The sequence below is a fragment of the Salvelinus namaycush genome, chromosome 9, assembly GCF_016432855.1.
Source record: "Salvelinus namaycush isolate Seneca chromosome 9, SaNama_1.0, whole genome shotgun sequence".
Lineage (NCBI taxonomy): Eukaryota > Metazoa > Chordata > Actinopteri > Salmoniformes > Salmonidae > Salvelinus > Salvelinus namaycush.
In genome coordinates, this window is record NC_052315.1 from 27,565,282 (window position 1) to 27,578,263 (window position 12,982).

Here is a 12,982-nt window from a genome sequence, read left to right on the forward strand (position 1 = left end):
AAAATACAACGCTGAAAATCCGATGTTTCTATTTAAACGGTTTTGTTACATTTCAGTCTTCTGTGATGTATATAAAGTGTAATATTGGGATGCAAACTCAAAATGTAACACATTTCAACTCTGTATCTGACATGGTACTTGTGTCTTCTTTTTCTAAGTCCATAACCATGTGTGTGAGGTGTATACTTTTGCTTCAAAGTAGATTTTAAGACTACCAAGAAACACTCTGTGTGACCCTGATTTAGCCCACTGCAGTAAAAGGTTAAAAAGCACAAGTATCTAAAATACCAGGAGGCAATAGAGTACAGTATACTGGTGCATAAGTTGGGTAGTGTACCTTCTTCCTGGGCCGTTGCTCCTCTGCGATGCTCCACTCACAGGGGACAGGCTCGGGGTTGAACAGCTGGACGGTGGTTACCTGACACAGCCCACACTGGATGCTGTCAAACTGCAGCGTATCCGTGGAGACTGTGAGGGAGGGCATGGTGACTACGGCACACAGATGGACCTGCACTGAAGGGCCCCCAACCACCTGGTAATCACAACACACAGCATAATGACACCATGGCACATTCAGCCTGTTTGACCTTAGAAAAGATGGGTCTAAATATTTAATGTGGTGGAAAAGCAATAAAACTTCAAATACACTCAAGAAGCTTCAGAAAATAAATTGGATATAATGAAGTAGAGAACTACAGATACAGTTTCCTTACTGTACCTGTATAGGCATGACAGTGTTGAGCTCCCCTAAATTCAGATTTGCTCCACGTGGGTCAAACTTCACTTCAAAGGTCTCAGTCTCACAATAGGGCAGATTCTTCACTCTATCCAGCTCTACAACAAATCCTGGGGGAAAAAAACGAATCTATTGTTAAAAATGATCAATAATATTCCCCAAACAGCCACACAGCTCCATATGTAGCTACTTTAAAGAATACTGGAGAACCTACCCGTGCCTGTGAGTGGGCGGCGGTCAGCCCGGAAGGACACAGACATGGGTCCAGTGTTTGTCACTTTGACTATGTGGTTAGGAACACTACCATGGATCACATAGCCAAAATCCAGTGTGTACTCCGGTAGGAGGAATCTAAACATGAGACACAATGAGATCCCACTTTCAGTAATGAGTCACATATACAGTATGCATAGCCATGGAGGAGAGATGGTGCATTTGCATGAGAGCCTACCTGCTAAGCTTCTTGCGCCACTTGCTAGTGGACGCAGGTGTGTCTCTATTGTCCACTTGTCTGTTCTCAACAGCCATGGCATTCTGTTTCACCAAGAGCCTCTCTACCTCCATCTGCAGCAGGGCATCATACTGCACACAGAGACAGAAATCAATTTTCACACACATCTGTCCACACAGCACAGATATCATGTCTGCCATACAAACTGAACACATTAGCTTTGTTTCGTCTTATGAAGACAATCATAATGGTGAGATCTATGTAAATAAAAACATTTTAATACATTTTCGAATAAGGCTGTAATGTAACAAAATGTGGAAAAAGTAAAAGGGTCTGAATACTTTCCAAATGCACTGTACATGAATCAAGGTGAAAGTGCTGAGTGATTGTGATACAGTAGGTACTGACTGTAGGGATGTAGTCCTTGTCTGACAGGAGGCCATTTCCAGTAGCAGGCCGGCTGATGCCCACATCCCTCCTGTCCTCCTCCAGAGCCTCCTTGGCCTCCTTCACCACTGCAGTATACCTCTCATCATCTACACAATACAAGAATAGCGAGTTACACACTGCAACAAAACAGTTTAAGAGTATCGAGATAGACCTCCACAATGACCAAAGGCACATACTGAGCTCTCTGGGTAGGTCCAGGCACACCCTGGGGAAGATGCCCTCTCCTCTGAGAGTGATGCTCTCTGGCTCAAAGAAAGCCACCTGCAGCTGGAAAGTCTTGTGGAAGACCTCAGGGACCCCAGGGAGATAGTACACTGAAAGCTTCTGCTCTGCATTCGCCTCGGTGTAACCCTTTGAGTAATGAGAGACAAACAAAGGGTTACATAAAATACATAAAAATGGTATCCACAAGTTCATCTGGCTCTGCCAAAATCCCTTGAAAGTAACTACATAAAGGGTGTATGTAGTTACACTAAAGGATTGGTAGAGAAAGCAGACTGTAAAAGGGAGGGATCCCCTGTGCTGTGGGCTGTCTCACCATTCTGGGGATGACCAGGGGATGTCCAGGCCGAGGGTCCTCACACAAATCCTTCTCCCCCAACAGAGCACTGAACTGAAAGCCCACCTTCCCTGTGTTCCTCAGGGTGATCTCTGCCTCGGCCACATGGTCAAACAACTGCAAGAGAAAGAAGAGAAGAAGAAGAAGAGCGGGAATGGATCCAAACAATGTATGCTGAGCCGGCAAGGAGAAGATTCTGCTGATTCACTCCTTTAAAAATAAAAAAATCAATAAGTCCTTGTTTGAATATCAATGATAATTACCTGAATGCATTCATTGCATACCCAAACAGGGACGAATGAAAAACACAAGCAAAGAAAGCCAACAGAGATACCTCTATCCTTCACAAGTGAACTGGACTCAACTAACACAGCCTCAGGGTGACCATAGTACAAATACCTGAAGGCCAAAGTCTATCTCTGTTCTGTTCAGGCTGTAGGTGACTAGTGAAGCCTCTCCTTTGAGTGTGATTTCATACGTGGGGCCCTCCTCGACCTCACACAGAGCCAGAACCTGACCACTGATGTCAGCATGACCGTAAAAGGAGAAGGACACCAGCTGGCTTTCACCTGGCTGCAGCACCCCATATATAGGTAGGATATCAAACACCTGCATCAAGGAGAGAGGGGAGACATATAAGGAGGTATACAGTAGGTCAGAACAATGATAGACCGATAGAGAAAGGCAAGGACATATGGATAGAACAATAGTGAGAGGGTAGGGGATGCACAAAGGAATAGTTGATAAGAGGTGAGAAACTTTGATTCAATACTATAATTCAATTCAACAATGTTCTCTGTTGGTCCAATGCAGCCATTTTATCTCAATATTAAATAATTTCTGAGTAACAATTAAGTACCTTACTGTGATTGATTTAAACTAAAATGGTGAAAAATAAACGAAAATAGCTTCTTAGCTAAGATCAATTTCTCAAACAAGAATTCTGCTAGGACTGTCTGGTCTGGAGGGGAAAAGTGGGGAGGGGAAAACTGAAAACTAGCTGTTATTGGCAGAGAGGTTCGGAACTCTTTCGTATTGGTCTATTAATTAATTTACCACCTGGTGATGTCACCATGGAAGGCCAATACTCCATCCCACCAAAACAGAGAGGAAAGCTTATCAGCTGGGCACCTGATAGTGTGTACTGTACCTCCTCCACTCCAACACTGGGGTGGTCCTTTGTAGTGCGGCTTGCTGTGCCTGTGTTCTGATCAGTACTGGCTGGCCGATGTGCTGGTGAGGTCCTGTTGATCTCCTGTCTGCTGGGGTTGTAGCTGCCTCGCCCCTGGCTCTGCCTCCCCTCTGTGATGAGAGTGAGGGTGACTGGAGCTGACAGGGGATCTTTGGGAGAGCCCTTCCCCTCCTTAGTCTCATTCTCTTGGTCGCCCTTCTCTTCCTCCACCTTCTCATCCAGGAACAGTTTGGGAACCTCAATTTCCCTGAAGAATAAGTATATAATGTGTTATGTTATATCTACAGTATTGAACTGTAATAAAGACAACTCACTGGATATTCAATATTGGATCAAGTAAGGGATCCAAGTAACAGACACATTAACGAAGTAAAAAATAAAGTTTAATTAGTCTATTAAAATGAGCAATAAAATAAATCAGTGAAGGAATTCATACTAGCACAGTAAGTCCTCTCAGAAGCTTGCTGATCTTCCCCCAACAACACTCTCTCGTCTCTCTCTCTCCCTCCCCCCTCCTCGGTAGCTACATGCTTGGTACATCCATGAGGTTAATTAATTACAGAATGCTCATTAATTACTGGCATTTTAATAGAACTGCTCCAATGGACTGAAAACATATTTTGCAAGAAAGGGGACCGGACAGATGTTGCCAGATAATAAATGAGAGACAAACATGCACATTGACAGAAATGTAGTGAAATGGTGACATAGAGAAACACACAGATACATACAGAGATACAAAATACAAGGAGACATGGTGATGAAAGAGACTATAGTAAGAGTAGGTGTTTTGGGGAGTAACAGCAGGGGGCAGTGTTGTATGGGGAATTCTATGGCAGTTCGTGCCACCAGCGAAGATCATTTAACAGGTAAAATGAATATACTCCAGAGGACCACTGTCAGGAGGAAGCACCATATTTTCTCTCACTATACAATATAGGATTTTAAGCTTTCTATCTTGTCCCATTGCTCTCATTTGTAAGCATTTGTGTGTGTGTGTGTGTGTGTGTGTGTGTGTGTGTGTGTGTGTGTGTGTGTGTGTGTGTGTGTGTGTGTGTGTGTGTGTGTGTGTGTGTGTGTGTGTGTGTGTGTGTGTGTGCGTGTGTGTGTGTGTGCATCTGTGTGTCTGTGCACGAGTGTGTGTATGTGCTGACATTCCATCACACTAATCCCCAGACACCTCAGAAGTCTCTGGAACAAATAACATTTCAATTACACAAAAATGTCAGCAGAGAGAGAAAAGTAGATTTTTTTTTTTATATCGTTAATGTAGCCCACGAAGCCCAATGCCTTTTCAAAGATTGTCTGAAGTGAAGACCCTCTAGGGAGATGCCTGAAATGATTATTCTCTGCTATAATTGGGCTAGATGCTGACAATCCAGTTCTTCAACCATTTGGAATTATTTCCAGTTAATGTGAAGTTTAAAAAATTGGATTCTATATGCAGTCACTATCGTATGAAATAAGCCTGCTGTGAATCTCTGATCTCAAATATCTCTCTATATGTTGGCATGATATAAATACATTATATTGCTCATTCTATTCAGATACAGGGTGCAAGTACTGGAGCTTGGTGAATGGCAGGATCAGACCTGTTTGAGTCCACTCTGATGTCAATGTTTCTATTTTTGGACAGGTCCCATCGTGTATCCCTCTCCTCCTCATGTGTGGTCACTCTTCCCTCACTCACGTTGGTCTGCTCAGGAAACCTGAGGAAGTGAAATCCATCAGCACCAAATCAGAAATGGACAGCAAGGCCAACTGTCCGTCAGCAACATATACACCGTAAATCAGTTAGCTAAGCGGATGAAAATGGTGCAATAATAATAGCAGGATCACCAATGATTGAATTAATGATAGGTATTTAATTAGCAGGTTGGCCTGTGCATTGTGTAAACCAAGTGAATATTGATAGGAAGGGTCATCCACTTCTAAGGGGTGGGTCTGGAGAAATGAAAAGCAGGAGGCTGAGTGATAAATCTTCAATGGCCTGCACTTTAGCCCCACGGACAGCACTATTGATTCTTCTGAGGCAGGACATGGCAGCAGCTGAAGAACAATTAAAAACTATAAAAACTCAACAATACGCTGCCAGAGATTGGAGCTGTATTGACAGCTCAGATATAACATCAGAGCCAGCATGGACCTTTTGACTACTTTGAGTGCTTAGAGTGTAGTATCTTTTCTTTTCTAGTTCACTTATAACAATTTCTACAATCAAATTATTTTGCAGAAAATCTGTTATCTGTACACACTACAGAAACCCTGCTGTGATCACAAAAAGCAGAACATCATTGATATGGAGTCTATATATCTCGGTGCATAATGAACTGATATCTACTGAAGGCAACTGCATATTGTGTAGCTGCTTGAGGTTCATATTCCCTCAAAATAGATAGCTTGAAATAGTAGCCAAATAGTTGTAGTGTAACAGATTGGATCCCTTCTTGACTGGTGTGAGGAGATTAAGGGAGTGTGGTGCTGAGTAGTCACTTCCAAGGACAAGCTTTTGGACTGGTTTACATTGTGTTCTCAAGATGGATCCAAGGAATGGCTGCCAAGGTAGAGATGTAGATGAAAATAGCAATATGTGTGCACCGTCAGTAGATCAAACTTTTTATTGAAGGGTCTCAGATAATTTTTTTCCTGTTGGTTTCCTTAGAGAATGGCTGGATTTGGCTTTACTAAAGGTGCAATCAGCTTGCTTTTCCCATCTCAGACAACTTTAAATCCATAATCCCAGAGGTGGCCACTCCAGTACAGTACAGTATGATATGTGCTTACACATTTCAAACACAGTTTACAGGAGTGGAACTTCGTATCAGCCTCTTAGGAGGAAGGAAAGTGGCTTGATGAGCAGTCTGATGCTCAGCATCTTTTCAGTTGAGGGGGAAATTAACAGCTTGATTAAATGGAGTCTTAATAAGGAGTTCCTTTCCTCGGCAATGCCAGCTGCTTCAGCACCATCTGTCCCCTCCTGGAACTACATGAAAACTGGAGCCCTCCTATGCCTCAATAGAATCTCAAATAAACAGTGGAACCACAATAAACAATATCCCCAACCATTTATAACAATAAGCCATCCAATATAGGGAAGGTAATGAAGTGTTTAGGAGTACACACACAAAGGTCAGGGATATTCTCTGCTTAAATCTTGAGTTTTCTTTCCCAGGGATGGTGGCTAAACAAGTCTAACAGTGACGTTGTTGAGGTGGACAAGGCTCTCTACCTGATATTGTACTGTTGCTGGTCGACCAGGAAGGCCCAGTGGTAGGACACAGACAGAGGGCTGCAGTTGGTCATGGTGAGCTGGCGCTGAACCTCGGTGTGGTTCAGTACACAGCCAAAGTCCAGGGTCGCGCTTGAGAAGTGCAGGTTGGGGAAGTGAACCTCTCCCCTCAGGCCCACCGTGTCCTGCTGAGGATGGTCTGAGTAGCGCACCTCCAGCACCTCCTCAGCCACCCGCGTCATACTGTCCTGGCGGTATAAGGGGTCGAAGCGCACCCACTGCTCCGTCTGCACTCCTACAGCCAGTACCAAAGTCTACCAACACAGAGACATGGACATAATATGGTACCTGCCCCTCAATACTAGGCACAGATACCCACCTAAAAAATTGAAATAATCAACCGTGTCAGATTATGTTAAGTATGAACCAAGGCTATAATCCCTGTGATGTATTGTACAAGTATTGCCTGCAGAAGGATGTACCTTAGAAGTGACACAAGTGTGATCACTATCGTGGTCAGACAGACCAAAGGGCTCAGCCAGAGTGAGCTGCAGAGAGAGGGCCAGAGACGACACATTCCTCAGGAGCAGCTTTTGGTAGAGAGGAAGCAGAGAGACACCTGGAGCCTGCAGTGGGGGCACCAACAGTCACACACACATTAGAAAAGGAAAGATAAGACTGATTGTGAAGATGAATTAAATAAGTTAAGAGTAACTACCGGTATTCAATACAGTAAACTCTAGAGACTGGGAGTCAATTGACTATAATGTCCATATAAAAGCTGCCCTGTAGTTAATAACTTCTTAAAGGTTAAGCAAAGCAGAAATAACTCAATCTATAATCTCTATCTATCACTTTCTTGTGTGGGCAACACAATTTACAGCAGGCCTTATACATCTGCAATTCATTCGCAGCCTCTCTCCCTCCTCCTCTCAACTCTACTGCATTTCTTATCCCTTTATTTCTTGCTGTCTCTCCTTACCCATTCCCCCCCTCTCCCTCTCCATTCCTTCCCCCATCCCATTTCCCTCTCTCTAATTGCTTTATCCCGGAGAGCTCTGCTGCACAAGCAGCCTGTAAATCTAGAGGCAAGGCTGTCAACACATAGATGAATGGGACAGAGTCAGATAAAAGAATTCCACTGAAATAAATTATAATTTTCATTTCTGAAAGGCTGATCAGCAACAGAACCTGAAAGCAGCTTCCAGGAGATGTTAGGTATGTGTAAAAGTATGCACAGGTTCAGCATGATAAGGGGCGTTAATACAAACATTGCGATAGAGTTTGTGCTAGTGATAATAAAAGTAAAATAGGGGGGACAGGAAATCATTTAATTATGATGATAGTGGTGACGCCTCATTCTTTCTCTCATTCAGAATTCAATCATTCTGATGATATGAGATGGAGAGTGCAAAGTGCTTTTTGCTATCCCCATAGAATCTTTGAAAATAGCTTAAACCCAAGTTCATCTTCCAATAGGCATAATGTGTATTCAGGTTTAAGCATACTGCAATAAGTGGACTAATTTTGGTTTTGAGCCGAACCCCTCTGGTCAACAACTTCCTCTCCTGTCCACTGGGTCCATATATTATTGGTTACACTAACATAATCTGGGGCAAAGCGTTGTGCTCTGTCAGAACCATTGCCATCTTCACATCATAAATCAGGAACGAACTGGTGCAGAAGTATACACTATAATTTCCTTAGGAGATAATCACTATGATCCAGCTTCATGGAGCAATGGACTCCTGACACTGGAGCTGGAGAACATCGAATAAACACAATGTCTCAACAGAACTCAATCATTGATCTGCTGAACACTGAATGCCTTCAATAAACAAATGATTGATGTGAGGTCTAATGTTTCAAGCCAGTGTTTCCCATAGGATTTTTTTCAGCAGCGGTGGCAGAGTTAGTAGGGGGGATGGGTCTTCCTGCGGGGCGGCGGACGGGGTCATCCTGTGGCATACATCTATACATCTACATTATATATACAACATTTTTTACAGTGGCAGCCATGATTTAGCAGTGACGGTACGCCGCTGCTAAATGCATATAGGGGAAACACTGCAAGCATTATGAAATATGTGTCATTGGGCATGGATGGCTACACCATGACTGTAGAAACTTATGAGAAGAATTCCATGCACTAAGGCTTCAATGCACTTGCACCAATGCTTGTTTCTGCTATGTAAGGTGTGAGCAGAGAGGCAGCAAATGTGGGTGATGGGTGATTGGTGTCACACACCTTCTCCACATAGAAGCTGAGCTGCTGGGAGGAGATGTCCAGGATGGGTGAGACAAACCGACATGTGACGTCCACCGTCATGATGCGCTCCTTCCCACTCTGGTGACCTAGGATGGCGTGACACACCAGCCTCTCTCGGACCACCTTGGTTAGAAACACAGGTATTTTGTACACACATCCCATTAGCTCAAGACAACTGTAAGAATATTTTAAGATAATACACAACGCAGTGGACTAGAGGTCAATAGGGAATTAACGATCAATGGAAAAAGTTGTTTTTCAGTTCAACATCTGTTTAGAATCTGTGTAGGGGTTTCAGTCCTGGACTCATAGCTACATGTGGCAAGTTCTCATTGGTTCGAATTGTCTATACATTGAACCTGAAACAGGATACTTGGTATTTGACCATTGGCCCAATTTTACTGCAAGGAATTCTAATTGGTCAACCACAAGCTAGGGATGGGTTATAACTTACATCCTGTCTCTTTGTTCTGTGGAGAATCACTGAGGACAGGGAAGAAAGAACATCTGTCATCTACTTCCCAGCATAACAATTTTGATTTTTTTCTCTTTGAATAAACCTATTTTTCTACCCCTGATTTGCTTTGGGGTCTGTGTTATTGAAGAATAACATCAACTGCTAACACAACCTTTATACCGGCAGATACAATTCTGCACTTAAGCTCAGCTTTTGACCTTGTTTAGGTATAAATGTGACATAGTTTCCTATAACTACCCAACAGAAATATAGCCCTGCCAAAGCTTTTCTGAGACATAGCCACGCTCTGCTATGCCTGGGCTTTCCTGAATTACAACTCCACAATAGCCATTCAAAGATATAAGGGATCAGCAGAGGCTGCAGTGGCGTGGGCTTATCTCTGGTTCTTGTTTCTTTCCCTCTCCTTCTTTCAATCAATAGGCATCCCAGTAATACCCCAGAGAAGAAGTCAACACCCAGGCCTGTGCAGTGTTACTTGGGGAAGATTCTACACCTTTATCTCTGTAGAATTCAACCTTGAACCCCCTGTGTCGTGATCTAATATGCTAGCTAAGAGTGCACTGACTGTATTTCACATGTTTGTTCAAATGTTAGCAAATGTTAATAACCAGCTGTGATTACTATCATCAAACAATGGTAATGCTCCACTAAATGGAACTGGTTTGGCTGAACAAACTGGAGTTCATAAAGGTATAATATGGTGAAACATAGTAGGTCTTGGGAAGAAAATTCAATAATTTATTCAAAGTTCAACAACTTTAGGTGTTGAGGAAGACCATTGTCGTCAATGTCGACTCCAACGCATTTTCCCCCCATAACACACAATGCACGATCCGCATAGATTTTCATTGAGAAGCATACCGTATGTGTATTTTGAGGGAGTGTGTATGTTTCTAGATCTCAACTGAATATCTAGGTTGTGTCTGACAGAGGAGTGTTTTCAACCATTGTCTCATGTTCCCACCTTGGGAGAGTCAGAGGAGCCCTCCAGCACCATGTCGGCAGTGTGTCCCGGGGCCAGCTCCATACGCATGGGGTGCAGGCTGAAGACTGGCCCATCTACAGGTGGGGGTACCAGGGAGCTGCGACCCTTTCCCTCCCTGGTGGTGTTGGCGGGTGGGGGAACTCTTCGGCGAAACTGGGGGTACCCCTCCGTTGTCCAGTACAGCTGGTGGGAGCGGCGACCTCGGTTGGTCACTCTAAAATGGTACTGACATGGACCAGAGCTGGGGATGAGAGGACAGAAGACAAGGTTTCAGGGGGAAAGAATAAAAAGGATTTGAATGACTGACTTGACTGAATATGTAAAGTATGCACTTCCAAGTATTTCCTCACTCGTCGCTATGCCTACCTGAAATGGGCTCCCAAGTCCAGACTGGGGGCAAAAGGGCGGTTGGTGACAATAGTAGTGCCCTTGCCAGTAGCAGAGAGAGGGATGGTGTGTGTTTCACTATTCTGGATGGACAGGTGCAGCTTGTCCTGGAAATGCAGGGTGTCATCCAGGTGAGCCACTAGCCTCAGCTCCAGCTTCCCCTGGGGTGGAACCTCTCCCTCACTTGGCTCCACCCGCCACAGAGACCTGCTGCGCACCTGGAAAAATGCAGTGGACTTCTGTTACATAGGTTCTAACATTTGAGGTGGTAATAGAAAAAGAATACCGTATAAAGTATGCAGTGAGCCAAAACAAATGCCTGATAGATTCACTGATTAAACATCCTCAGGTTAGCCAAACATCCAGGAGGTTAGCCAAAGGCAACAACAGGCATTGAACCCTTTTATGATTAGGCCAATAGAGACGATATGTTCAATTAAACTGTATTATTGGCCCATTCTTACAGAGGGTCTGAGTGCTTTAGATTGAGAAATAAAACAAGGGCAGCACACAAGAAGCAATTTGACACCTTTAGCAGAACCTTATCTGGCTCTAGAGCCATGCAGTGTTTTACAATGAGAGGCCATGTAGTAATAGCATGTCCGGGCTCCCTCCAGTCTCTTCCCTACTTATACTGTCTTATCTGTGGGCCTCTTGGGAGCCTGGTGGAGGCAGAGGAAGGCTGCAGTGGGGAAGCTCACTCGTCTATCAGTTTTACAGAGAATGTGAAGCTGCTAATTGAAACAATAACAGACAGGCTGAGGTTTTATCAGATCAACGGCCCAAAAGCTGTGTTGATATAGATACAAGGATCACCCCGCTATGCTTGTTTTTCACTAATAGTCTTCCTTCTAATTCAGTTTGAGAATTGGATCTTTATCTGAAAGTACGTTTCATCTAAAGAGAAAAAGCTGAGAAACCTACTTTCCCCATCCTATTCTGCTCCATTCCAGATTTCTGATCGATTTGAATGAATTTACATTCAATAAGGAACTAATCTAAAAAGAAGACACATTAATCTTCTCTACAACCACATCTTCAGCCTTGTTCACATCACGAGATAAGCCCAAAGTGCACCAGCAGCTCTCTATATCTTAGCTATTAGCTGAAAGAGGACTAAAATCAATTCTCCATGCAGCAGCATCCTGATTGATACACATAATGCTTTAATTGAGATATTCTGACTGAATCCAGCTCTGGGACACTGGATTGGGCTTTCTGATTGATGATGCTTTATTTCACCACCACACTGGAGGCCTCATCCAACTTTCTGGATGCTTCCATGGACTAAGCAGAATCATCACAATTGACTGCCATCATGACGTTTGCTTTTGAACAGCAACCAACCAAAGAACCTGAATGAGCTCAGTGTTTGCAGGGGGCTTATCTTATATAACAAACTCGCTAGTCTACAAACTAGATAAGCAAGGGCAGTAATACTCACTTTTTTTTTTACAACATGCAACTTCCTTACACTGACATTGTGCAATGCACTGGATTTAATTGGAGTTTCAGTGTGTGTTCGAGTGTGGAGGAGACCTTATTGAACAGAGCATGGTCTGCTGGCGACAGAAAATCTTAATGTTACTAGCAGTCATGTAGAACCAACCGATCATTCAGACATAAACATATTCTGTCAGCCTGTAAGACAGAATGAGGGTAAATTTTTAGGAAGATGACGAGTCATAATGAACATATTCTAATAGACTCTCTACACTCTTTTGGAACCCACAAAAAATGGTTATAAAAGGGTTCTTCGGCTGCCCCCATAGGAGAACCATTTTTGGTTCCAGGTAGAACCGTTTTGGGTTTCATGTTGAACCCTCTGTAGAAAGGATTGGACATGGAACACCTGCAACCAAAAATTATTATTCAAAGGGTTCTCCTATTGGGACAGCCAAAGAACCCTTTAAGGCTCTACACAGCAACTTTTTTTCTAAGAGCATACACTACAGTGTATTTCATATTCACTTGCAGTTCAAAGTGGGATGTCAGCTCACTACAGATAGACCTGCAGAGAAAGGGGAGTAAACTGCCCTTGAGACAATGATCCACTACACTTCACATAGAAGACACACGCTAACCATCCATGTGAGCCTTGTGTGAGTTTTGGAGTCATCTGATCTTTTTTCCACTAATTGGTCTTTTGACCAATCACATCAGATATTTTTCAGAGCTGATATGATTGGTCAAAAGACCAATTAGTGAAAGAAACATCAGAATTGGGCTGCCTGTGTAAACACAGC

The 12,982-nt window shown here is 43.4% G+C and overlaps 1 protein-coding gene across 1 annotated transcript in view; it reads right to left on the reverse strand.

The window, feature by feature from the left end:
• The window catches only part of hydin (HYDIN axonemal central pair apparatus protein), a 67,157-nt gene that overhangs the window by 23,625 nt on the left and 30,550 nt on the right, over positions 1-12,982 (reverse strand). The window contains exons 18-31 of the mRNA XM_039000369.1: positions 10,716-10,954; positions 10,329-10,590; positions 8,866-9,009; positions 7,100-7,243; positions 6,618-6,931; positions 3,347-3,635; positions 2,596-2,805; positions 2,176-2,313; positions 1,814-1,988; positions 1,596-1,723; positions 1,188-1,318; positions 951-1,087; positions 719-846; positions 338-532 (exon numbers count right to left, since the gene is read on the reverse strand). Coding sequence (XP_038856297.1) covers positions 338-532; positions 719-846; positions 951-1,087; positions 1,188-1,318; positions 1,596-1,723; positions 1,814-1,988; positions 2,176-2,313; positions 2,596-2,805; positions 3,347-3,635; positions 6,618-6,931; positions 7,100-7,243; positions 8,866-9,009; positions 10,329-10,590; positions 10,716-10,954 — 2,634 coding nt within the window. The remainder of the gene's footprint in view (positions 1-337; positions 533-718; positions 847-950; positions 1,088-1,187; positions 1,319-1,595; positions 1,724-1,813; positions 1,989-2,175; positions 2,314-2,595; positions 2,806-3,346; positions 3,636-6,617; positions 6,932-7,099; positions 7,244-8,865; positions 9,010-10,328; positions 10,591-10,715; positions 10,955-12,982) is intronic.